The sequence below is a fragment of the Eleginops maclovinus genome, chromosome 21 (assembly GCF_036324505.1).
Source record: "Eleginops maclovinus isolate JMC-PN-2008 ecotype Puerto Natales chromosome 21, JC_Emac_rtc_rv5, whole genome shotgun sequence".
Taxonomy (NCBI): Eukaryota; Metazoa; Chordata; class Actinopteri; order Perciformes; family Eleginopidae; genus Eleginops; species Eleginops maclovinus.
In genome coordinates this window covers 9,306,207-9,334,010 of record NC_086369.1, presented here as the reverse complement: position 1 = coordinate 9,334,010, position 27,804 = coordinate 9,306,207, and the positions used below count along the sequence as shown (strand labels likewise).

Here is a 27,804-nt window from a genome sequence, read left to right as displayed (position 1 = left end):
CAGGGATACTACTGTCCATGATTTTTGTACTTGTAGAGCCTCAATGGGGCTAAACGATTTCACAAGTGTGGCATATTGAGTAAGTGAAATAAAAAAGAAATCCTTGTGTAGACAAATGTTTTTAACTCAATTTATGTAATACTTTTAATGCAGTTAAAAAAAAAATGTCTTACTTTACGTGAGTATTTCCATTTTGTAGTACTTTGTACTTCACTCTGCTACGATTCAGAGGTAACACGTTTACTTTTACTTCACTACGTTCATTTAATACCTTTAGTTGCTTTGCAGATTTGGATTAATAATGTGAAATATGAACAAAACTTAAATAGGACTTTAGTTACACCTGGAGTAACATTTACAAGCTACCCTGCAGTATACAATGTCATTAAAACTAGCTGCACCTTTACAAGCTGTGATAAACACATTAATGCATCATCAATCCTATAAGCAAATAATAATCAGATTATTATCAAACATATAATATATTGTTCTGAAATGGGCCATCTGCATAATTTGTACTTTTAATATGCTAATACCTTTGTAGTTTTACGTGTAACAGAGTATTTTTACTCTCTGGTACTTCTACTTTTGCTTAAGTACAACATCTGCGTACTTCTCCTGCCTCTGCAATTCTTGTCATTAATCAACGATACTGTTAGTTGGAAACATTGGTCTGATGGGAGTGACAGAAAGGTTCTTGAGGTCATTGAAATCCTTGTTGTTTTCTGCACTAATTAATCCAGGCTGGACTGGACCTAGGTTGACCACTCTTCTAAGGAGCCATGCTGCTGTGGTCATTATGGAGTGCAATATTGCTAGTGGAGGCTGTGGAGGAGGAAGATGTGCGAGCAGGTAAAGTGCTCCTTGTGAAAACAAAACAAAGTAGCAACACTGACATTTTATGTGTAAGATATATTAATAACTGTAATGTAAAGCTGGAGAAGATACTGACCACTTGAGTCTGAAGTTTAGAGTTTCTGTTTATGTGTCTGTATTTGTCTTTAATATCTGCACATGTGTGCATTTTTGTGTTTAGGGTGCAGCACAGCTGTAAATGACCTTGTCTATATTGTTGATGGCTCGTGGAGTGTTGGCACCTCAGACTTTGAGACGGCCAAGCAGTGGCTTAACAACATCACCAGCCAATTTGATATCAGTTCCCACTACACACAGGTAATATAAACCACATTATATTGTTTGTGCTGAGAAGTGGTTGGGATTTCCATTCGTATTTATTGGCAATCTTTGAATTAAGCTTGTAGATTTTGCACTTGGACATTCCCATTGATTGACAGCTTTACTACTCCAAGATGAGATTTGTTTTATATCTGCTGTAGGTGGCTGTGATCCAGTACAGCGACACTCCTCGTCTGGAGATTCCTCTGGGGATACACCAGGGTGGAGCAGATCTCATTGAGGCCATACAAAGCATCGAGTACCTGGGAGGAAACACACAGGTAGGACAGCATGTTTTCTCTTTACAACTCTACCTTATAAGCATTCAGGTGTGATGAAAAAATAACAAAGATTTGGCTAGGTAGCAAATGTGGGTTGTGATAAAAGCCACTGAAATGAAAAGTAATGTCATGAAATATAAAGTGGCATTATAAAATGTAAAAGTTAAATCTTAAAACACACATTAAAACCCTAACCCTAAGAGAAATCCCTTAAAAAAGGGAATTTTCACAAATAAAATAATAAATAAAAGTATGTTTTTTATGTAAAGTCTTACTAATCAGCAAAATAAATGTGAGTATTATAGTATAGAATAAGTGTATTTATCTACTATCCAACACTTTGGGTTCTACGCATGACCTGGTTTCTTGGTAATGACCTACAATTAGGGCACCTAACCCATGCAGAAGAATGAAGGAGAAATGTAGGCTTCTCTGAAGCTCTTTACTTCTTCCAGTATTCCCATCAAAAAATATGAAAACTAATAAAATGGAGCAGGCTGGTTTTGGGGAGGCACAGGCCAGTCCAAGGGTACCAACATTCAGTCACTACAGGTGCATCTGCAGCAACGTGACCACAAAGCAACACCACAAACTCAGATTTATAGGATTCACATTTCCAATTGAGGTTTAAGAAAAGCTCTTTTATGGATTTATATGATTTAATTTGTACTCTGGTGTACTACAGCTGTCAACGGCTGGAAGCATCATTCCTCATGTTGTTTCTAATTCAACGCACCAGGTCTTTACTGTTTTCTGTCTTGCAGACTGGCAGGGCCATCAAGTTTGCTGTGGACCACGTTTTCTCCGCCTCCCAGAGGGCCAGCCAGGTCAAGAACCGCATCGCCGTGGTGGTGACAGATGGCAAATCTCAGGATGATGTGGTAAGTGTCACTTTGCCATTTTAGAGTGCTTGAGTGAAACAATCAGTAAAGTGCATTTGGGTGGCCCTAAATCATAGCGGCAGAGTTAAGGGGGCTTGAGATGTATCACAGTGTGAAAAGAAAGAATGACAGCACCTGCCCCGTCCATAGAACCATCAACGAGTAAACACTTTCTGGCACGGTGTGTCCACACTATGGCATGTAAAAACTGCAATATTGTTTATCGTATTATGGTTTTTACAGCATGAACTCTCTGTCAAGGGTTAAAATGAAAATCCTGTGTACAATGGAGGGCTCGCTTTCACCAGATGCCATGTGTTTCTTCAGGTGGATGCCAGTGTGGAGGCACGAGCACAGGGTATTACAGTATTCGCTGTTGGAGTTGGCAACGAGATCACCACGTCGGAGCTGGTATCCATTGCCAATCGACCATCAGCTGCCTATGTCCTGTATGCTGAAGATTACACCACCATTGACCGTATTCGAGACTCCATGGAGCAAAAGCTGTGTGAAGGTTGGGATATGTAGTTCATCTCTTTTAATGGCATGTTTATCCAGCATTTCTTCCAATTCTTTCTTCAAAGTTAACTGATTTGGGAAGTGCTTTTTCATATTCTGTGTTCTCATTTCAATTATTTCTTGACACAATGGCCTGAATGTTAGAAACACACTCTTAGTGATAACGCGATCCATAAAGGTTGATGGTTCTCCTTTCATTTTAATTGAAAAGAAATGTAACTTCTGGAACCAGAGTTGACTGAATATGGGACTGAGATGCAAAGGGCTCTTCAAGGGTTGAATACTAATTTAGCTCTGCTCACTATAAAAAACCTAATAGCAAAGATCTCCTCTCTCCCCAAAATGCAATAAAAATAGTTAATAAACCTTGCGAATGTTTTCAATTACCAGCATATAATTAAAAAAAATTAAACTTTAGGTCAACTAGATTTAATTTCTCAATGAAAATGGAAAGTAGCAGACCTTCTGGCATGTGATAGCCAATAACATAAAGGTGTTCTTTATAATATTAACAGGGGCTGCGCAATTTAGTTGTGCTTGCTGCAGTGACTGTTTAATTTTTACAATACCGAGCAGCAAACCCCAGTTCACAAAATCGGAAAAAGTGTATATATGTGCCTTAAAATGACACTTTTTCTAATGGCATTAGGGGGCCAATTGATCTGGTTGCAAGAAGGATTTTATCCGAAATTAATTCAACATTTCAGTTGCTTAAAAAAAATATTGCTCAACACGATTATACTTGTGTAACTGCCGGTTACAAAAACACAAGATGGATGCAACATAAATTCAACATTGGGAGCTTCACCAATAGCTGACTAGGTTCACTTTGTCTTGTTCTTATACTGTTGGATCTATATCTTGATTTATTATTATTTAATAGTACGTAAGATTGGCTTTCTGGTGCCCCAGCGGCAGTTTAGTTTGAGTTAACTTTTCCTGTTTTATTAATTTGATACGCCGTTACATATATGATAATCACTGTGAAGCTGAGCCTGCACTTGTGATTTTCCTCAGAACCTTCGATAAACTGTTTTGTTGTCTGAAATTCAGTGAACTATGCTTGCGCTTTTAAAATTCAACACCAAAAAATACATTAAATTGTTTTGTCCAGAGGGGAACGAAACAATACACTACCATATAACAGTTGTCCCCATTTGATTTAGTTATTTTTCCATGTCTATACATTTATAAATAAATAATACATTTCTTTCTAGAGTCTGTGTGTCCAACTCGAATCCCCGTGGCATCTCGGGATGAGAAAGGCTTTGAGCTGATGCTGGGCATGAACATTCATAAGAAGGCCAAGAAGATCCCTGGCTCTCTGGTTTCTGAGGCCGCCTATGCCCTTACTGCCTCCACAGACATTACTGAGAATACCAGGTAGAATGTTGTCATAACGTAATGATGGTCACTGGCAAATCTGTCACTTCACAATTTTAAAAATTCTGTCAATCAACTATCATTTCTATTTCATCCTTGCACTAGGGATATTTTCCCAGAGGGCCTTCCTCCATCCTATGTGTTTGTAGCAACCCTGCGTCTGAAAGGGTCTTCCAGCAAGCTGACATTCGACCTTTGGAGGGTGCTGTCTAAGGATAGGGAGATCCAGGCTGCAGTGACACTAAGTGGGAATGACAAAACTGTTACATTCACCACCCCAAGTAGGACAGGAAATTGGCAGAGAATCACCTTTAAAGCTGGCTTTGAGGTTGGTATAATCGAGTTTCATGGTTTTACCAGCTCAAAATTACTTTCGGCTGTCCTTTAATTTCCAAGTACCGGTACTAACAAATGCTCCTTTTTCTACATGAATAGGTGTCAAAATGCAATATATCTTTCCGTCAGCTGGTAAATCCGATTTAGTTGAAGACCAGTGTTTCTAGGTTTGCCTGTATACAAAGCTACAAAGGCTTTATCAGCCAGGTTATAGCATCACTGTTTATCACTGTATAAAGGTTTATAAATATTATAAACGCTTATAATTTAAAAGACATGGCCAAATGTAAACAAGAAAATACATATCTCTAAATTACACATTTTTACCATACTTTTTTTTTAAAACGGTATTTTTATAGATTTGTCACATTTTATAGAATACAAACGGGAAGAAAATCCAGGCTTTTTGCATTGACAATCACACTCATTTAATGCAGTTGCCTAAAAACGCACTGTAAAAATAACTTCACAAGTACAAAAAAACATTAATCATTATTTATATGAATAAGGGGAAAACATCAATGTCCCTTACTGTTATTTTCCTGCCCCTGAAAGAACACTTTGTGCTATAAGGATGTACCCTGTCTCTTCCAATCTTGGTTTTCCCTTTATGTTGGTGTTTGTGAATGAATCTGACCGGGATGGCTTGTGAAGAGCCAAACTAGCAATTATTTAAGAATCATCCCCTGTTCAGCTCAATACAGCGAAACATGTGAAGATGTTATGTGATGGAAGCCAACAAGAGGCTCAAAGAAAACGTTTCTTACTCTAAACCACATTCCCCAGTGGAAACTAGTCGGTGGATGTGTGGTTTTTGGAGCGCATGTGACTGCTTCCATGGCAGCGCAAGGTAATAGTACATCCTGGTGGACACGCCAGGTTGTTTTTTCCAAAAGGCACCCATCACCTTCCATCCTTACACACCTAAACTTCAGCGTAGAGGGCTGAACAGGGTTGTGCTTATGTTCAACTTGTGTTTGCACATGTTTGATTTGATGTGGTTTGATGTGGCTCAAGGTGGAAGCCTTTGATTTCTCTTTTGGAAATGACGGCTCCCAATGAAACAATAGCTGCTCTGTTTCTCTGTACTTCTCGATGGTGGGGGCATTTAAGAAACGTTGTGATGGAAAAGGGAACACATTTTTAGTCTCAAGTCAAAACTATTTGTAGAGCATTTATGGAACTGTCAAAATTAGATTAAATTAAATATATACAAATAAGTCTGCCAACAGAAATGGAAGGCTGCGTGGAAGGTTTGACAAGTTAATAATTGTTTTTACATTGCTTGAACAAAGACATGTTTCAGCCTCATAGCTGAACGAACTCTCAGTTCTTCATATTTGAGAAACCCCTTGAAAACCAACACTGTTTTTGTTTTCATTTTTGCACCTTCTTTCAGAATCTGTTTGACGGAAAGTGGCATCAACTTAAAGTCCTGGTGAGACAAAGCCAGGTCACAAGTTTCCTTGACGATCAACCAATTCAGGAAATGATGCTGGAACCAGTGGAGCCCATTTACATAAATGGAAAGACACAGGTGGCAAAGAGGCGAGGAGCAGACAACACTGTACCTGTGAGTAATAACATCACAACTGAGGGGGGAAATATAATAGATTATTAAAAAATAATTTGACACCAAATCCAGGTTATCCATCATCTGTTCAGGTCACGAAAAATACTAAAAAATACTAGTTTATTATAAAAAAAGACTACAATTTAGAAAGATAACAATAACATATAACTATTTACTTCCAGCAAGCTTTTATTGTAACCCTTATTAAAGAAAAGCAAATATATATGTGATATGCATCAAGCACATTAAAATAAGAACTAAATAAACATTTTAATAAAATATATTCAATCCCTTCCAACCTCAAAAAGTAGATCGTTATCCTGATATTCATTTATACAGAACATACTGAGATATCATAGCTTTTATTTTAAATAATCGCTTATATGTCGGGGTCGCGGAGGTAACAGCTCCAGCAGAGAGCCCCAAACTTCTCTTTCCCTGGCCACATCAGCCAGCTCTGACTGGGGGATTCCAAGGCACTCCCAGGCCAGCAAAGAGATATAATCCCTCCACCTGGTCCTAGGTCTATCCCTCGGTCTCTTCCCAGCTGGACGTGCCTGGAACACCTCCCTAGGGAGAATCCCAGGTGGCATCCTTACTAGGTGCCCGAACCACCTCAACTGGCTCCTTTCAACGCGAAGGAGCAGCGGTTCTACTCCGAGTCCCTCCCGATTGACTGAACTTCTCACCTTATCCCTAAGGGAGATGCCAGCCACCCTGCGAGGAAATCCCATTTTGGCCGCTTGTATCCGCGATCTCGTTCTTTCGATCATGACCCATCCTTCATGACCATAGGTGAGGGTAGGAACGAAGATGGCCCGTTAGACAGAGAGCTTTGCCATACCGGAGTGGTAAAGCGACTGCAGTACCACTCCCGCTGCTCCGATTCTCACGCTCCATTGTTCCCTCACTCGAGAACAACATCCCGAAATACTTGAACTTCTTCACTTGGGGTAAGGCCTCATTCCTTACCTGGAGTGGACAGTCCATCTGTTTCAAAAAGCAGAGGTGCAATCCTAGTCCACCGAACTGCAGACCCCCTCCCCCACGACTATGCCTCGAAATCCTGTCCATGAATATCACAAACAGGATTGGTGACAAAGCGCAGTCTTGGCGGAGGCCAACCCTCACTGGAAATCGGTCCGACGTGCTACCGAGAACCCGGACACAGGTCTCGCTTTGGGAGTGCAGAGATTGGATGGCCCTGAGTAGAGACCCCCTCACCCCATACTCCCGCAGCACCTCCCACAGTATCTCCCTGGAACCCGGTCATACGCCTTCTCCAAATTCACAAAGCACATGTAGACCGGATGAGCGTACTCCCAGGCCCCCTCCAGGATCCTTGCGAGTGTAAAAAGCTGGTCCGTCGTTCCACGACCAGGACGAAATCCGCATTGTTCCTCTTCAATCTGAGGTTCAACAATCGGCCAGACCCTCCTTTCCAGCACCTTAGACTAAACTTTCCCGGGGAGGCCTCTGTAATTGGCACACACCCTCTGATCCCTTTTTTTAAAAAGGGGGACCACCACCCCGGTCTGCCACTCCTTCGGTACTGTTTCCGACTTCCACGCAATGTTGATGAGACTTGTCAACCATGACAGTCCCTCAACACCCAGAGACTTCTGGGTGGATCTCATCCACCCCCAGGGCTTTGCCACCGTGGAGTAGTTTAACTACCTCAGTGATTTCATACTCCAGCTCCGCCTCTAACATAGAGGGCGGAGTTGTCGGGTTCAGGAGTTCCTCAAAGTGTTCCTTCCACCGCCTAACACCCTATCAGTTGAGGTAAACAGCGTCCCATCCTTACTGTACACAGCTTGGATGGTTCCCTGCTTCCCCCTCCTGAGTCGGACAGTTTTACAGAACAACTTTGATGCCGACCGAAAGTCCTTCTTCATGGCTTCTCCGAAATTTCTTCCAAGGCCGCTGCTTTGCCTCTGCCACGGCTGCTGCCCTTCGGGCCTGTCGATACCTTGCAACTGCGTCAGGAGTACCAAGGGATCACATATCCCGGAAGGCCTCCTTCTTCAGTCGGACGGCTTCCCTGACCCCCGGTGACAACCAGGAGGTTCGAGGGTTACCTCCCCTTGAGGCACCTAAGACCTTGAGACCACAGCTCCCCGCTGCAGCTTCAGCAATAGAGGCTTTGAACACCGCCCACTCTGGTTCAATGTCTCCAGCCTCCACAGGGATGCCTGAAAAGCTCCGCTGGAAATCAATGGAGATGTAACTTCATTTATTCAGTGATCACTTTTTCATTGTTCAGTCTTCCTTATTTTGGGATCTTGGTACATATTGAATAATTTCATTAATCATCTATTACTTTGTCCCAAACATTCCTCGCAACATTTACATTTTCTTTGTCTTTTTATTCAGGTAGAGATTCAGAAGTTGCGTCTGTACTGTGATCCCCATCAGAGTGAGAGAGAAACAGCTTGTGAGATTTACTCTGTGGTAAGACCTCAAATGTAGCCTGTATCTTTTTGAATCTGGAAAGGTCACAAAACAACAGGCCACAAAGTTAATAACTATAATTTTTTTCTTTTATGCTTCACAGGATGATGAAAGGGTAAGTGCATTTTCGATCTATTTTTCTGCTTGCATTGATCCACTGTAGTTCAAAGCTAATTATATAATTCCTGCTTAGATTAGCAATGATAAAATCTCCTCTAGGGACTGACGTTTGATCTATTAGAAGAAAGACATCTTATTTAAACAATAAGAAAACGTGGATGTAATAACTAACTAGGGCGGTGGTGGCGAAGTCCATAGGGGGTTGGCCTGGGAACTGGAAGGTCACCAGTTCAAGTCCCCGAAAGACCTAGTGCCACCGTGGTGTCCCTGAGCAAGACACTGGTTACCTACACTGCTCCCCGGGCGCCGTACATAATGGCAGCCCACTGCTCCTAACACTAGGATGGGTCAAATGCAGAGACCGCATTTCGTTGTCCTAGTACTTGTACTCTGTGCAATGACAATAAAGTTGAATCTTATAACTTTCTACATTCCTAAACCTGAGACTGGTTGGTATCCGCTTTATTGGGGAATGAGAAAGCTTTGAATGTGTTTTGTATCCACATGCATACATGTCTCTGTCTTTCCTTAGTGTCCTCTGAATCGAACAGCTACAGATGAGGAAGAAGACTGCAACTGTGTAGTTGGACCAAAAGGGCAGCCGGGCCTACCAGGACGCATGGTATCATTCACAAAATCACACACAGATGCAGGCACGCACACACACACACACACACACACACACACACACACACACACACACACACACACACACACACACACACACACACACACACACACACACACACACACACACACTGTTGTGTGCTATAACAATCAAAAGACGTTGTACTTCTAACTTGTCTGTTGCTAGACGTTCAAACATCATGGCCTTGAAGCCGCTTCAAGATACATCTTTTAGCATATTCTATATGGAGTTACACTGCCTGGCCAAAAAAAAGGTGACCTACTCTAATATTCGTTGGACCGTGTTTAACTTTGATTATGGCACGCAGTCGCTGTGGCATCGTTTCCACAAGCTTTTGCAATGTCACAACATTTATCTCGTCCAGAGTTGCATACATTTTTCGCCAAGATCTGGTATTGATGATTCAGACCACTGCGCAAAGTCTTCTCCAGCACATCCCAAAGATTCCCAATCGGGTTCAGGTCTGGACTCTGTGGTGGCCAATCCATGTGTGAAAATGAAGTCTCATGCTCCCTGAACCACTCTTTCACAATTTGAGCTCGATGGATCCTGGCATTGTCATCTTGGAACATGCCCATGGCATCAGGGAAGAAAAAATCCATTGATGGAATAACCTGGTCCTTCAGTATGTTCAATTATTCAGCTGACCTCATTCTTTGGGCACATAACGTTGTTGAACCTAGACCAGACCAACTGCAGCAACCCCAGATCATAGCACTGCCCCCACAGGCTGGTGACCTTTTTTTTGGCTGCGCAGTGTATAATGTAAGAAAAAAAAAAGTCTATAGGCACAGCAGTATCGAGCTAAAATATATCAGTAGTGTTGTAACAAAATTATACATAGTTGGAGGTGCTTATAATTTATAGGTAAACATTTTCACCAGGTTTACAATTTCAGTTTAGCATGTTAGCATGCTAGCATTTGCTAATTTGCTGAGCATTGGGCACTGACGGTGCAAGAAAAAAATCAGGCAGTTTACAAAATGATTATAACAGTAGGAACATTTCATGGCAATCTATCCGATCGAATGGAGACATTTCACCCAAAACTTAGCACTTAGGATCACCAAAGAACTTATGGACTGAATGGTTGACCCACTGACAAACAAACATTGCCCGCCATATAGAAACATAACTAACATGGCTTGGTTGTTTATTTATTTTTTAAAGACTGTGTACCTTAAATAACTATGTAGCAGTAGAATGCATTCAAAAGAATACAACTCTGTGTGTCATGATGCATTGTTTTAATGCTACAGGGTTTCCGAGGGGAGAAAGGGAGGGAAGGACCACCAGGACCTGATGGTAAACCTGTAAGTACTCATTGTTTTTCTATTACCATCTGTATTTTCACCATTCATTTTGTTACCAGTCTTCCTTCACTTGAACTGAACATAATACAATGTTCTTATGTGTCTTTGTCACCAGGGTAAAGATGGGAAAACTGGGGAAATTGGTCCTTCTGGATTTCCAGGGATGAAGGTAAGAAAAATCAATTGCATTAGACTTTAAAATCGCCACAGGCAAGTCCCCCGTTTCTACGTGGATCTTACTGCACTGCTAATACTCCAAATAGAGGAATATATTTGCCTCAATGGAATTAAAGTCATGTCCACTCCAGTCTTGACTGATCTTCATCTTTCCGTTTTCAAACTTCAGGTCCATAAGGATTTTCATTTCTAGGAAAAATCCTCATGTTTATAAAAAAAAGGTTTATGGTCAGGCGAAAGCAAGGCCAAAATCCCAAACTAAAAAATGTCTCTCAAATTAGCATTCAACTTTAGGGATCTGACAACAACTGAAAGACAAACAGAACTTATTTACCAGCAAGACTAATCACAAAGACAAGGCACAGGTGGGGAGGGAAGAAAAACACAGGAGCACCAGGTGAATACAATCAGGTAATCAGACAGGACGGAACACACAGAGGTTGCGGTCGAATAGTCAGTGGGTACTTCTCACTTCTGTCATTTGTCATTTCCTCGCTTCTCGGTCCTCGGTCTCACCGAAGTTGATTTGTGTGCGCCATCTTAAGGAGCGTCCCATGGCGCTTACTTTTGCCCGGAGGACCTAGGATCGAGGAGCGATAACCGATGAACCACCAGACCATCATCGGATGAAATCCTCAGCCACTCGCCCCGCCCCCTTACTGTGCATCGCTCACTGATTGGACGCTGCAGCTTGGCAGTGATCTGATGCTTCTTAACATGAGAGCAGTTTAAGAGTGGAGTGAAAACATCCACTCCTCAGTTTATACAGTGCTTTGTTTCAATGAATGTATCATATCTGAACAACAAAGTGGAAAAAATCAGTTTATTCATTTATTGGAAACACTTTTCATGATCTCCAATTCGAGTCAGGTGTGTGTGTGTGTGTGTGTGGGGGGGGGGGTGTTTGTGTGTGTGAATGAAACGGGGACAGAGCGGGCTGCTGTAAGACTGTCGAGCTGTACCGGCGTCATAACAAACGGACGTCGCTTCACGTGACGCTCCGAGGAAAGGAAGTCCCATTGCTCTTAAAGCTCATTTCCTTGCTTCCTCTCTCTTCGCATGGTTTCCTTGGGTCTCTCCATGCATCCCTGGTGGGAGGGACTAATGCGCAAGGAAAAGACGCAAGTGAGGGACGCAGGGATGCAAGTTCCTAACGGAGCGAAATGACCCGGAAGCACCTCAGTGGCAGCCATGATAAGAGCTGTTTGAATTCTCTAGAGATGATAGGAAAGGACCTTTGAAACTTCCTTTACTATCTCCTTTAGCTTAGGAAACACTGGACCTTCCTTTAGTAAAGGAAAGGAGAAAATGATGTCCCACAATGCCTTGTGACCACAACTTTTACCATGACACAACATTCGGCCGTTCACGGAAACAACCAATAGTAATGAGAAATGCGTATCATAAAAGTTGCGGTGCTTATTAAGCAATTTAAAACGTATGCCTTAACTTGCTAAAGTGCTTTGTTTTGAACTTTCAGCACTATATTAATTAAAAGGAGAAATATGAACGTTACTTTTTAACTGAAAGGATCAAATAAAGTCTTTATAGAAAACTAGTTTCCCCGCAGCAGACGCACAGTTATTACGTCCGCTGGCCGGCACATGTAATTCTCTTTTCCACTATTCCTTAACCCCGTGACGTTTCATGCAAAGATCAAGGAATAGTAGATAAGAATAGACGATAGGAGCTGATTTTTGGACAATTTGACCGTACCCCTTGACTTGACCAAAGAAAACAAAGGAAAACAGACAGATCGTTACACATATTTGCTCTGCATGCTCTTATCTACTATGTTCACTTTGCTTGGCAGGGTGAATATGGCCCAACAGGACTTGGAGGGGACCCTGGTCTACAAGGTCTCAAAGTAAGTCTTTAAAATAGCAGTGGCATCGAAGTGGTGGCTTTTTATAATCTTCTTGTCAGTACTGACAAAATGTGATTCTACCCAGGGAGACAGAGGCGAACCAGGCTTATCAGGAGAACCAGGACCTCCAGGACCCAAGGTCAGAATCTTCATACAACCATGATTAAAAAAAAAGTTGAACACCTTACTTTATAAACCACAACAACAAAATCAGACCAATAAACTGACCGTTTTTGCTATAAAGTTTTAGTTATAGCAAGGCACAATTTTAATTTGAGGGATCAGACGTCTCAGGTTTTCCCTGGTTGACCACAAAGCACAATAATAAAAAACATGAGTGAATATGAACCAGTGCATGCTACCATTTAACATGCCAAAGATAGGGCAGTACTCATTTGCACATGGACATAAGGAATTTGATATTATATCTTTATTAAATGTTAAGCATTACCACAGCGGATGTCCCAGCTTCGATTGATTTTAATGTGGGATATCATTCTAGGATTGCATTGCTGAGTTTTGACATCCTTCATAATTAAAACGGCGAAAAACCTACATAAATTACATAGCATATATATTGAATTTATTAAATGTTACTACAAATACTACAGGGTCTTCCTGGTGAGAAAGGTGAGCTGGGACCTTCAGGAGAAGCTGGACCAATGGTAAGATCCAATTATGTTGTCTAAAATATGCATTGAACCAGCATTACTGACAATTACAGGATCTTAAATTTGAGGTGTCAAATCAGGAAAATAAAAATGATGCCAGAACAACATCAAGCCAGATGCACAGTATAAAATCCCACAATAAGCATGTTTGGTTGTGTGGGATTTATTCCTGAGTGCACTGTTTGAATTTAGACCGACAATTACTGTAATCAGGTGGAATTTGGATGCCGCTGCTCTACTTTGCCTCTCAGAGTGTGTTTATCGTCCAATCAGGGGGAGCCTGGACTACCAGGTAGCGGAGGACAGCTTGGGCCACCAGGAGGAAAGGTCAGTGCAGACTTTGAGAGACCTTTGGGAAGACACACACACTAAACACATGTGTCATATTATGTGTCTGAACCTAGCTCCAGGATTTGTTCCCATTTACCCACAAGATGTTGGCTGATAAGGCCTGGCGGACAAAGCTAGACGCACACGTCTCAGACTACAGAACACACATTTTATAGCGGAATTCTTCTGTGTGGGTTTAGATGTATAATAAGAACTGGATACAGCGCAGGAGCGGGACCTCGTTCATTCATATGAGAGCTGCTCATTGGCTCATCAACACAAAATAGCCTGAGATTCTCGAAAGCGAAACGTCACAAATTACCCATCATGCCTGGTTGTCGAGTGCAAAGAGCATGTGCAGTTGAGTTTCCCCTTAAGCCCCCGATCTCCCGCTCTCGGCTCAGTAGAATGAATGGAGAGCATCTGGATCTGGATTCAGCTTTTAGCACATTTTACAACTTTAAGGACCTAATGTTTTTAATAAGGGCTATAAAAGGGTTCATACTGGGTAGTTTATTTGGTTTGAAAAAAAAAAAATCAACTGATTTACAGACGTCTCTTTCCCAATGGGGAAAAGTGTTTCTGGGCCCGGTGACGTCACGGACTGATACGGAAGTTGTAGTAACCGCTGTTTGGCCACTATGAATATTTTTCTTAAAGTCCCCGAGCACTGTCTGGGGGCTTGGTTTAATCGCTTAAATATAGAAAAACAATGGTACACATGTTAGCTGTAGTTAGCTATAGGAATGCATTATCTGTGTGTTTGTGACGATTGGCTGTTCGTATGCTTGTGTTGCAAACAGTGACTGATCTCAGAGCTCATCAGTTACTCTTCTCCTTTTCCCTCTAATCCCTCTATAATTATAAAGTGTGTAAGAACCTTTGATTAGTGGGCATTTCTTACTTTTTCAATTAATTCAACCACTGCATTAAACATCTACTTTCAGAGAGGGGAGATTTGCCTGAGATGACCTCACTCAAATAATGACATTTAGATCAAGTTCAAGTAAAAGAAGTTTAAAGATTGTCTGATCCTTATTTACTACATCGTCAGCAAGCACTATACCAGATCCAGTGAACTGGTTCGCCTAATAAGAGGCCGTCTTTTTAGGGTATATTTATAACTAAATTGTTATGTCACGTGACGTTTCTGCAATCATCTAAATGTGCTTCCTCAAGGAAACAATGATAGGCCTTGATGTAGTAACTTCACTGCCTCATTGTGTTACTATAATGCGTAAATATTTTTATGTAGCCACAAAAAGGGACCTTTTAGCCATGGGGATGCCACAAACAGAGTGCAGACTACAGAGTAATCAAGAAATACATTTTTTAAATTAAAAGTTATTCTACACACGAGTCGGTTCATGTTACTTATTTTATTGGGAGATTAATTTATGAGAGAACGTAGCCTACTTTTTAATAATAAACACCATACACATTTATGCCTTGATAATGTCTTCGATTGTTTTTGTGGCTCAATGAAACATTAACATTTCCGGGGATATTGAGCTCTCCCTGGACACGTAAACTGGCACCGATTGCTTTCGAACAAGAACGCGGGCTTGCGGTCTAGACAGAGGATTACATGCATCAATGTTAAGTCATACAGTAAAATTAAAAATCACTTTCCACTTCTGCCAGTTAATTAAATGAACACTACTGCTGGAGTGTAGCCCACATTCTTATTGTGTATGGGATGTCCCCTTGTGGTAACTTGAAAAGAACAAGTAGCTGAATGAAAGAGCACATGCACACATCTGCAAGCAAGTGAGCACGCCCACCAGCTCCGAGTGTGGGGTGCTATTTTGAGTCTTCCCTGAACTCCTTTGAGTGTTCTAGCAGTTTGCCTTGCAGCTATCCTGCTCAGTAATTTGGGACTCTTCTTGTTATCATAATAAACTACTTTCCCCCGAAAATCTGGAAGTGCTCTGCACCAACTGGAGGGTGCTGGTACACAGAGAGCTGAACAGTACACAGTTGGTGCCCATGTGTGGATGTCTGGGGGTTGGGGTGTGTGGTAAATGTGTTTAGGAAAAATAGTAAACTGCAGAGTTACCTTTGAAGTACACAACTTCATCCCAGTGCTGGCCAAACCCTAACAAGTGCGTTCCAACCAATCCTACTCATAACAATTTTGTATTCCCTAAAATCATTTTAGGAAAAACTTTATGGTGACTATATTCTTCCCTTTCAGGCAACATAACAACACAACTTTGTTTTAGACATATCTGCAGCATGTTCTGTCTGTGTTATTGACCTTTTTGTTGGTCTTATAATAACACAACAGCTTAAACTACTTGCCTGACGTAAGGAAAATATTTTTTTCATAAATCAAAGTCAACTGATTTCAAGAGTAATCCAGGACATCTACTGTCATACTCTTACTTAATACTAATACTTCCTGCTCTAATACCTGAGGGAAGAACTCTCCCTCCCAGGGTATTTAAAGAGACCATATGGACGTTGGCGTAAGAGATGGTAGTCAGAGCTCACCCGCCCTGAGCAATTATATTCAGACCCTTTATGTCTGCTGAAATAACTGAGTGAGTCTGAGGGCATAGGAACTTTTACTTCCACTAGAAGCACCTTAATGTCCTTTGAAGATAGTCATTGTTTGCTAGCATATTCTTCCAAAGCCTCTAACATGTGTTTTTGCAGTAGTATCACAGTACACAGCAATAGCCCTGGCAATCCCTGCTAATATTTCTAATCTCCTGAGGAAATAATGGTGCTCTCTAACTGCCAAATTCTCCATTACTATACTGTAGGTTTGCCAGCTAGACTCTCACTTGATCTGATTTCTGCTGGGCAGTGGGGTGTACCATCAGCTTAATCATAGTTTATATATTACTGTCACCTGCTGCTTCTAAGAACAGTTCTGTAGGGAACAATAAGAGTGAAGTAAAACAAAAAAGCTGTGGGCTGTAAAACCAAAAATAATGAGCTGAAAGGTGCTTAAACATTCTAGATAGCTGAAAGATGCTGTTGGTCTCTGTGACAAATAAATGGATACTTTCTTAGTAGAACAAATACAGATGATTGGAGCTTTAAACATTTTTGTTATAGTTGTCAAAAAGAAGCCACCATGACACTGTAAAATGAAATGTTTGTCTAGCATTTACACAGTACTATAAAGTATAAGCTGAAAAAAGGCGTGTATAACTCTGTGATAAACATTTGACCACCAACAATTTGGTTAAGTGATATAAACTTGTTTGGGATCTTTAGTGTTTCGAGATCATTGATGCAATAACACCTCCTTTTATCAATTCTTTCTGATAAGATTTAATACACAAGATTTGCCAGATGGTTAACTTATCACACATTCCTGGAACAATCTGTTCACAGATGCCACAATACCAACAAACAGACAGAATTTCCCCCCTGAATTCTCATGGAACATTGAACGTCTTAATGATTAACTGGAAACAGCCAGCTTTTTACAAAACGCAACTGTTGCTGTAAAGAGGACTAATTGCTTGTTGCAGTTTAAAGGTCGGAGTACAAAAGCGGATCTCGCCTGCATTGACTTTAGACTGAAGGTTTTTATCTGTGAAATGAAGTGTCTCTAATTGCCAGAGTTAAGATATTTCTGTGTTTATGTGTCCTAGTGTATTTTTATTGACATCTATTACATTTTAGAGTCACAGCAGCCTTTTCATACTATGTTGGACAAGACATTTGAAACAATGGATGTTGTCATTCTTTCATGACATATTGCAAATCAAATCACTTGAGATGTTTCTGATGAATCGTTTTCCCTTCTTTGACCAAACTGGTCAGGCTTGGATCTGTAAAGCAAATAAGAAGTATTTTGGGTGCACATGTTCTCTAATATTTGTTGAGGACTGACAAGGACATTTACTTTGGAGCACTCCGAATATAAGTACACCACAGGTGAGCTGAGAGCCTCACACGTAGCAAGGTTTCAATTCAGTTTTAACATAAACAATCATTTGAGCATTTTGATTTCCCAGTGAGATACGTTTTGAGTATTTTAGGCTTGATCAGAGGGTTGCCCTTTGATCGAGCCAATTAGTGGCGGTAATATACTTCATCTAACAGCATTGTTTATTGAGGTATTTTTTGTCAGGTTGTTATGCTGTCTGGCTGGGATCTGGCTTTACATGGATATGTCAGTATTGACTATGTAAGCATACTAGAAAACATTAATTCAGGAGTGTTTTGTCTCTGTTAATAATAAACAGAATAAATTCATTGCCTATTACAATGATTACTTGTTCCACAGAAAAAAAGGTAGCACTACTATAGTGTAAAAATACTCAGATACAATAAAAGTCCTTCATTCCAAATTGTATTTGAGTAAAAGTACAAAAGTATTAGCAACAAAATATACTATAAGGACCAAAAGTAGAAATACTCATTATGCAGAATGGCCCATGTAAGCAACATATATTCTAAATTATTCTGGGAATTTGTGGATTTGAATGACTTGAGGAGAATATAATCGTTATCATTTTTATTTTTATTTCATATCCTTGTGTGTATCTTTACTATTTTTTCTCTTCTCTATCTGTTGCTGCAATAACGCTTGAATTTCCCCAGGGGGATTAATAAAAGGTACGTCTTATCTTATCTTATTGTTTTAAAAATGAATGAGTATTTATGTTCATCCCTTCAATGCAATTAGTAAAGCTGGTGTTTATGACTTAACTGTATATACTACCGAGTAGCTGAACCAATAATATATTAAGATGTATTCGTTGATTTATATTTTGTATTAATAACCTCAATCTGCAAAGTAACTCAACAAATAAAATACATGTAGTTTAGTAAAGAGTGCAAAAGAAAAGTAGCATGATGTACCATGTTTTACTTAAGTACAGTACTTGAGTAGATGTACTTAATAGTTTCCACAGATTACAACTCATATATTTTTAAATGATCCAGCTTTCATTAAGTTTAGGGAACTTCAAGAGGCTTCTCTTATAAATATACTGTAACTCCAGCCCGTTATTAAGATTTAATGCATTTTGAGATTCAAGTCCCTCTAAAAGAAAAAGGGACTGTTAATGGTGTACACTACTTCCTAATCTACAACCTGTAATTTTGTGCCAGGAATATCGGGATTTTCCACCAGGAAGATATATGAAGTACATCACTTAAAATAATGTGATTGATTCAGAGATGTGTTTTTTGGTGTTTCAAATATTTTAAAGGAGAATCACAATGTTTTATAAAGTGTTATGAATATTATCTGTACAGAATTTCTACAAAATGTTACACTGCTGTGTATGCCCAACATTGTGGCAGTTCCAAAACAGCTAGCAAGAGTGAGTAAAAAACCAATCATAGTAAAGTAATAAAAAAAACATCCAGATGTTATCCTTGAACCAAATTAGCTTGCAGTGTGGTCGCCGCCTGAGGAAACATCTTCCATCAACTGTAAATCATTTCTGTCCACCCATCCATGACAGCTCCATTGAATGTTAATGAGGCCTATACTTGGATATACTGTTGAAGGCTTAAGGCTGTCTGCACGGCCTTTAATCACACTCTCCCACACATACTAATAAAAGTGCAGTCTTTCAACATGATACTTTACACAATCTTTCCATTTACATTTTGGATTTGATGTTTAACACTTAAGTGAAACAAATGAACCAATATTAAATGTGTGGAATGTGTAGGTCTCTTATTATGAATTTTCTACACCCAAAATTATGGATTTTCAAATGCAGCTTTGGAGGTTTCCATGTCAGGGAGAGATGCAGATAATGAATATCACAATCCTTCTCTATAATTACAAGTAGCACAACTGTTACCTGTTAGGAGAAAATATGTTTTACTGTTCAAAATGGGAATTTTATACAAATTAAATGCAAGCATCTGGGTTTTTAACTATGTGCTTGTAATTTAGTAGTAAGTTCGTAGACCTCACAACTACACGTTACAGTAGCTACAGCTTCTCCAGCCTCAGGGCTGTTATACCTCCAAATCATCAGTTGTTCAACATAATTTTAGATCTACGCAGTATTCTGGGGGTTACACTTTTGACACATATAGATATGAAGTTGTGACAAACATATCTAGTCGGAAACATGAAGCTTTTATTTAATATGCATTGACTGAAAATATTTGTATGATGAACTTCTAGATACACAAACCTCATCTTGAGCTTATAATTACTCATGCACACAACAAAATGTACCTTTAAATGTTAATTAAAGAACCAGATATGTCCTACAACATTCATGTATGTATTGTACTGTTGATTTAATCATAATTATATAATGTATATCCAAGCCTGAAGTTAAACTCAAATGTAAATTTAGCAAAATGTTCTGCTGCAATATACACATTTGCTTAGTAAATGAGCTCTCCTAGAGATAAAAATATCTATTTCATATCCTTTTGATTTTATAATGACTCCCAAAATGTATTCAATATTTGAAGGACAGCTTATTTCAATACAGTCAATCAAATCCTGAATAAAGCAATACTATCAGTGTGCTATTATTTTGCAGAGCAAATGATCAGAACCGAACAGCAGCTGCAGAATTTATGCAAAACACACTTTACTATCTTGTTTTTTTTTTCCTTTTTAACTAACTTGCAAACATGAACACTCGTCTTTTCAGCAGAGAAACATGCCCTGCTAACATTAGTTTTCAGGCAAGATAGCTAATTAGCTGCTCAGCTGCAGCACATTTAACAGCATGTTAAAGTACCTGCACGTCACTTGTGGCTGGTCAGATGCTTGTGTGGTCCTTATACCACTAATAGCAGAGTAAGGCTTTCCATAACATGTTGCCTAAATCACATTTCCTGGGGCTCAGCCTGCAAGCTTCTTTCAATTGAACATACACAAGAGCATGCCCCTCCAGGTGGCAGAAACAGAAGGTGCATTTGTTCTATTCAACCTTTTGAGTTTGTTTTAAATACAAAAACCATTACGACAAAACAACATTTTTGAGTACTGAAATGATGACTGAATTATTTTTTCATTAGGACCTTAATGTGACCTAACCGTCTTACATTGTCTATCCAGAAAATATATAGGCTTTTTACTTTGGTAACCCTGGATGCCCGAAATAAAATCGATTTCCAGGAACAATGCATCAAACTGAAGACATTTAAGAGCTGTACCATCACTCATTAAGTTTCTTAATTAGGTGATTAGTCATGGTGATTATGGAGGTGCTGTTTCACCCAAATTCTCAGAGTGAGGCAAATGAGGAGAATCCCTGACACTTACTGACCCCCGCCCCTTAACACACACAGGATACACAATTTATAATGGTTGAGGGAACAGACATGTTTTATTTGGTTCGAACATCATTTGGGGTTTGAATTATTCAACCTTGCTGAAAATCTGATTTTTCCTACTTTTTAACTTATGGAGGAGACACTCCGGTAGCAGCTGGAAGTTTTCTAAAGCTTCTATAAACAGTAAACAACAGTGTATGATAAGTATGGGGGTTAAATATGATCTATATTATTATTCTCTTTTAATTTCAATGGCAACGGCTGCTGATATTTGCCTAAAGTATTTGACTATTTAAAAAAATGGCATGGTTATTATACATATATACACATACTGCGGGGGCTTGAACTTGCAACCCTCCTGTTGCCAAGCCAAGCCACTCAGAAAGTGCCTCCCTCTATTTTCCTTTTATTGACACATGCACACAGCTCACACATTTAAAAGTCAACTCACTGGCAGCTACTATATTTAACAGTATTTTATTTGTGTTTACATTTTGCAACATTCTCTTGCACTATTTTATTTTGTATTCTGTTATTTCTTTCATAAATTTGATTGGTTTTATGTCCTTTATGTATTAATAATTTAATGTTGCATTGTTAAGATGGCCTGGGACTTTATATCTACACTGTAGCTCCTGTGCAAAGATGCTGTAGACTACAGTCAGAGTGGTTATAATATCCACCTTGTAGACTTGCATGAATATGATTGGATGTCACTAAATAGCTGGTAGTAGCTGATGATTAAGGGACTGAAGCTGGAGCATAATTGAAGCAGCTGTTTCCAATCAATGGACGTCTGCCCGTGTTCAGTGCCCTGCCTTAACTTCATTCATTTAGAATGATTATTATTCTTTCTGGTGCCATGAACTTGCTGTGCCAAAACGGTTTGACCTTCCATGAGTTGTTGAGATTTTAGATACGTGAGAGATTTACTAAGTGTGGCAACATTTGGGAATTTTGGTGCTTTTATACCGAGTACACAAACTCCAGACATGAACATCCGTATGTATGATGAGGGCACATACCTCCCAAGCCACATCATACACCTCCTCCAGGGGAATCCCAAGATGTTCCCATGTCAGATTGGTTAAGTAATCCCTAGTGAGCATGTTCTGGGTCTGCCTGGAGTCTCTTTTTCAGTCGGACGTGCCTGGAAACTGTGATGAGATGTATCCAGAATCTTGTCAGATGCCTGAACGAGCTCCACTGGATACTCTCTCACTTGGGGCAGTAACTGAACAAAAGACACGGTTTAGTGTGGCCCTTTGTTATAAAAGGATGTGGGCGGACACAGACTCTATTTGTTAATTGCAAGGTTCTGCTAGCTGTCTTTGTCTCTAATCAACCTTTCATTCAGATCCCCTATCAAAATTCATTGAGCTAGACTAAAAGACGTCAAGCATTCTTTACAATAACTTTAACAACATGTGGCAGTAGCAGGTTATTCAGCTCTCTGCTTAGCCCAGTCCCTGTGCACTTGTCTATTTTTCTTGTTCTACGCATCAAGAATTTATGTCATCTTGTCATTTATTGGGCCGCGGTGGGCGTCTTGGCTGTGTAATTATGAGGTCTGCTGCTCTTATGGGTTTATGTGCGTAGTGCGGCGAGACACTTCAAAAGAAAACAGACGCAGTGGAGAGCTAATTCAGTTGTTTCCTCACTGCCAACATACAGAGCGCTGCATTTAAAATATATGTTGGTGGGACTTGGTAATCTCTGTGTCTTGAGAGAGCTTGAACAGAAAGAAAGTCATTTCAATCCTTGGGTGTCATAACTTGACACGCTGCAGAGCACTGAACCAGGACTATAGTTAGAACATACCCGAGTTAAGTGGAAGAACAGCTTCAACAAGAGCAGGTCCTAAGGGGTGAACCCCAACCGCAGGTCACCTTCAATTACTCACAGGATTTATTTTAGATAACCAATTTAAATACATTTAAGCACCATACATTACAGGCAGACACAGACCGGCCTTAGTTATATTGTAGGCCTGTCTAAAAATGTTTGGACAGTATATTGATTTAGCCATATTTGATCATGTGAAGTATTTTCAGTAAACCATGTGGAAAACAAATATGTCTGTCATAATGTCTATTTTCAGTTTTTTCAGTTTGAATCTTAATAATCTTACTCAAGCACCAACTTTGTATTAATAACAAGGTAAAACATGTATAATTTACTGTATACTGTGAAAATAATGCAGTTTTAAAAAAAAAAAATATATATATTTGCGAGCCATTATAAAATAGTTATGCCTTGGAACCAATGGGCTTGAGACTTGAGTGCCAGCTAGTCTGAAAGTATTGACAGATTGATAAATTGTGAGTTTGTTTTCTCATGGGACTTCCTGACGAACAAAAAAAAAAGAATGGGTTTCAACCACTAGGTAATTGAATACTCTAAGATTTATATTTGTTATGTCTGATTCATTTACTGATCTGCAAAAAGCAACTAATCCAAACATGTTAAAGTGAGATACTTATTTTTTAAATGATTCCAATATGGTAAAAAGCAAGACAGACACAAAACATGTGACATTAACACAGAAGATGGATGACTTTTCATGTCCAGCAGTAGGGACTGGGATTGGGAACCGTAAGGTTGCATGGTCAAATCCCCGAACAGTCCTAAACATATGGAGTGTGGACTGTTACTTGGAGAGGTCCCAGTTCACTTCTTGAGCCCTGCTGTGGTGGCCTTGAGCAAGGTACCGGACACCCCAACCGATCCCCCACTCCCCAATGGTGTATAATAGCTGCCCACTGCTCATAGTACTAGGATGGGTTTAATGCAAATTTCACCGTGTGTGACAATTAAAGAGGCTTTCATTCTCCGATTCCAGATTTTGAAACAAAAGACAAAGACAAAATTAAAGGACATTTCAATAAAAAATCTCAAGGCCACAAAAGCCATAACTGCAATTGGTCTGTTTGTTGGGAAACTACAATATCAGGTTTGATATATGCAGAACGTATAATGTAGTTTAACAAATGAATGGCTTGGATACCAGAATACATTTTACAGCTTGTTCTACATTCAGTGTCAGTGCATCGCCGTAGTAACTGTGGAACATGTTCACATACCACTCGGGTTGTTATACATTCAACCAACATAGTTAAACTGTATAGAGTGGTCTGAGAAGAAACCAGGCAGCAGATTTTGGTGTGTTGCGGATGGTTAAAACTTGTGTTGTGGCTTCAAAATGTGTTTGTTTGCTGCCGTTCATTTTTATTTAACAAGCTCCCGCCTCTCTGCAAGATGTCTGACCACAGGACTCGCCTGCTGCTCGTACGTCAGTATCAGGGCCACAGATAAAGTCATGACACGCCATATCCTATGTGCACAAGACAAAAAAATAAAAATATTTAGCAATTAAATAAAAGTGCTACAAGCATTAAAGTGCATGTACTATGTGGTATAGAAAGGGGTACGACACATTTAAACACATTTTAACCCAAACTATGACCTTTTTCTCAATCTAACCAAGTAGTTATGCTGCTGATCATCTAAGTGATGCCAAAGGATCCTCTTTATCCCCTATGTGAAGAGTCAGTATTAGTAATGAGCATGGTTTGTAAATACAGTGAATTATATACAGCAGTACAACATTAACTATGATATGAACACTCTTTAGATCAAATATAGTTGGAATAAGAATAATAACACATTGAAAGTGTAACAACTGCAAGAATACACCAGATAAGACTACAGTATATGAAGAACTGTAAATGTCCAGAACTAGTGTAAAAGGGCTCAATTATGCTTTTTTCGGGTACATATTTGTATGTTGTGATGCTACATTGCACCCAGTCTGCTCTAATTGGTTAGCTGGCCATCTCTCTCTCTCTGATTGGTCAACATCTGAGCGATGTCCCGCCCTTTAGCCTAGCAGGTACAGTGTTTTGGAGCACTAGCCAATAGAAGCGTGTGAAGTATTACATTTTAGTGTCACTATGTCACCGAAGAAAGCAAAGGAGTACAATCAAGGTGTTTGGGAGAGAAACGCCGACTTTTGGATTTAAGCCTTTGCAGACCATTTACATGCACAAAAACCTATATTCAAGATTCAAAGATTCAAAAGGTTTAATGTCATCTCATTGGGAAGAGAATTGACAACAACATTTCCGTTGGATGTTTTCTGTCAATCAAACTGATATTAAAGCATCCATCACAAAGGGCTGGGAAAATATGACCGTTGAAAAAAAGATTTCTAGTGGCTTAACTGGCCCAGTTAAGGGGTAAGTTGATTCGCGTCAAGGGGTAAATTGTGCCATCTGGGGGTAAATTGAGTTTACAGCATTTCTTTGGAGTAATGCCATGGAACTGGTCAGCCGGTTTTTTTATATGGTTTGCAAGCTCTTTCTCTCTCCTGTGTGTGTCTACTGTACATTTACAGTTGCCTAGATAAAGTGGGTGAGACAACTTGTCCACTGGTTCAATTTACCCCAATCTCCCCTATGTTCTACAGCAGCGGTTCCCAAACTTTTTTTGCGGCACACCCCCTTCTACGTCCCAACCGGGTTGACGCACCCCCCAAAAAAACACAACAAAAAAGAAAACGAAACAAAGCTTTTGTTTTATCGCCATATAAATAACTTTGTCATGAGACGTTCCACTTGACAGTTTCCCTGATTTCAGCCAGTTAATTTGAAAGAATGAATGAAACGAGTTGGCGCGCATATATCCTAGCCTACAGTGAAACGTAGAAGAAGACAGCCGCTTCTTCTATCACAAAGGAAATGTTTATTGTTCCTGTTTTTTATTGTAGCCTATGGAAAATCCCACTTAAAAAACAACAGTGTAATATTTTTACACCGGACCACCATTACATGTTTCATCTTGCGCACCACACTTTGGGAATCCCTATTCTACAGTATATAAACAGTGGGGCAAAAAAGTATTTAGTCAGCCACCAATTGTGCAAGTTCTCCCATTTAAAAGGATGAGAGAGGCCTGTAATTTCATCATAGGTATACCTCAACTATGAGAGACAAAATGAGAAAAAAAAATCCAGGAAATCAAATTGTAGGATTTTTAATGAATTAATTGGTAAATTCCTCGGTAAAATAAGTATTTGGTCACCTACAAACAAGCAAGATTTCTGGCTCTCACAGACCTGTAACTTCTTCTTCTTCTTCTCGTTACCTGTATTAATGGCACCTTTTTGAACTCGTTATCAGTATAAAAGACACCTGTCCACAACCTCAAACAGTCATACTCCAAACTCCACTATGGCCAAGACCAAAGAGCTGTCAAAGGAGACCAGAGACAAAATTGTAGACCTGCACCAGGCTGGGAAAACTGAATCTGCAATAGGTAAGCAGCTTGGTGTGAAGAAATCAACTGTGGGAGCAATTATTAGAAAATGGAAGACATACAAGGCCACTGCTAATCTCCTTCGATCTGGGGCGCACCGCAAGATCTCACCCCGTGGGGTCAAAATGATCACAAGAACGGTGAGCAAAAATCCCAGAACCACACGGGGGGACCTAGTGAATGACGTGCAGAGAGCTGGGACCAAAGTAACAGAGGCTACCATCAGTAACACACTACGCCGCCAGGGACTTAAATTCTGCAGTTCCAGACGTGTCCCCCTGCTTAAGCCAGTACATGTCCAGGCCCGTCTGAAGTTTGCTAGAGGGCATTTGGATGATCCAGAAGAGGATTGGGAGAATGTCATATGGTCAGATGAAACCAAAATAGAACTTTTTGGTAAAAACTCAACTCGTCGTGTTTGGAGGAGAAAGAATGCAGAGTTGCATCCAAAGAACACCATACCTACTGTGAAGCATGGGGGTGGAAACATCATGCTTTGGGGCTGTTTTTCTGCAAAGGGACCAGGACGACTGATCCATGTAAAGTAAAGAATGAATGGGGCCATGTATCGTGAGATTTTGAGTGAAAACCTCCTTCCATCAGCAAGGGCACTGAAGATGAAGCGTGGCTGGGTCTTTCAGCATGACAATGATCCCAAACACACCGCCAGGGCAACGAAGGAGTGGCTTCGTAAGAAGCATTTCAAGGTCCTGGAGTGGCCTAGCCAGTCTCCAGATCTCAACCCTATAGAAAATCTTTGGAGGGAGTTGAAAGTCCGTGTTGCCCAGCGACAGCCCCAAAACATCACTGCTTTAGAGGAGATCTGCATGGAGGAATGGGCCAAAATACCAGCAACAGTGTGTGAAAACCTTGTGAAGACTTACAGAAAACGTTTGACCTCTGTCATTGCCAACAAAGGGTATATAACAAAGTATTGAGATGAACTTTTGTTATTGACCAAATACTTATTTTCCACAATAATTTGAAAACAAATTCTTTGAAAATCAGACAATGTGATTTTCTGGATTTTTTTTTCTCATTTTGTCTCTCATAGTTGAGGTATACCTATGATACAAATTACAGGCCTCTCTCATCTTTTTAAATGGGAGCACTTGCACAATTGGTGGCTGACTAAATACTTTTTTGCCCCACTGTATAACCCACAAGCCAGAATAATTTTTTGCTTTTGCTTGCAACAAACTGAGTTGTCAAATGAATTTGCAGTGCACCTTGTTTTTTCGCCTCTTCTTATTATATTCTGTATTCTTTTAACCGTATCCTCCGTCAGTGTCATTTCTCACAGGAATATGTGTGATATGAATATGGGATTGACTGATAATGCTTGGATACTACAGTATAAGGTTAATGTATCCTGCATAATTCTTTACAATACTACTTGCAGGATGAAAGGTTCTGACATTTCCGTTGTGTCCTCAGGGGGAGAGAGGAGACAGTGGTGCTGCTGGAGCTCCAGGCGAGGTGGTGAGTTGATTCTGATTTGATGTATAATAGAATACTGTATGAA

At 40.0% G+C, this 27,804-nt stretch overlaps 1 protein-coding gene across 1 annotated transcript in view; it reads left to right on the top strand.

Moving 5' to 3' along the window:
• The window catches only part of si:dkey-225n22.4 (collagen alpha-1(XXI) chain), a 63,748-nt gene that overhangs the window by 5,840 nt on the left and 30,104 nt on the right, over window positions 1-27,804 (top strand). The window contains exons 2-19 of the mRNA XM_063873976.1: window positions 744-852; window positions 1,037-1,173; window positions 1,338-1,457; window positions 2,222-2,338; window positions 2,666-2,852; window positions 4,075-4,240; window positions 4,346-4,568; window positions 5,976-6,149; window positions 8,526-8,603; window positions 8,707-8,718; window positions 9,256-9,345; window positions 10,632-10,685; window positions 10,801-10,854; window positions 12,676-12,729; window positions 12,815-12,868; window positions 13,341-13,394; window positions 13,674-13,727; window positions 27,717-27,761. Coding sequence (XP_063730046.1) covers window positions 783-852; window positions 1,037-1,173; window positions 1,338-1,457; window positions 2,222-2,338; window positions 2,666-2,852; window positions 4,075-4,240; window positions 4,346-4,568; window positions 5,976-6,149; window positions 8,526-8,603; window positions 8,707-8,718; window positions 9,256-9,345; window positions 10,632-10,685; window positions 10,801-10,854; window positions 12,676-12,729; window positions 12,815-12,868; window positions 13,341-13,394; window positions 13,674-13,727; window positions 27,717-27,761 — 1,743 coding nt within the window. The 5' untranslated portion in view covers window positions 744-782. The remainder of the gene's footprint in view (window positions 1-743; window positions 853-1,036; window positions 1,174-1,337; window positions 1,458-2,221; window positions 2,339-2,665; window positions 2,853-4,074; window positions 4,241-4,345; window positions 4,569-5,975; window positions 6,150-8,525; window positions 8,604-8,706; window positions 8,719-9,255; window positions 9,346-10,631; window positions 10,686-10,800; window positions 10,855-12,675; window positions 12,730-12,814; window positions 12,869-13,340; window positions 13,395-13,673; window positions 13,728-27,716; window positions 27,762-27,804) is intronic.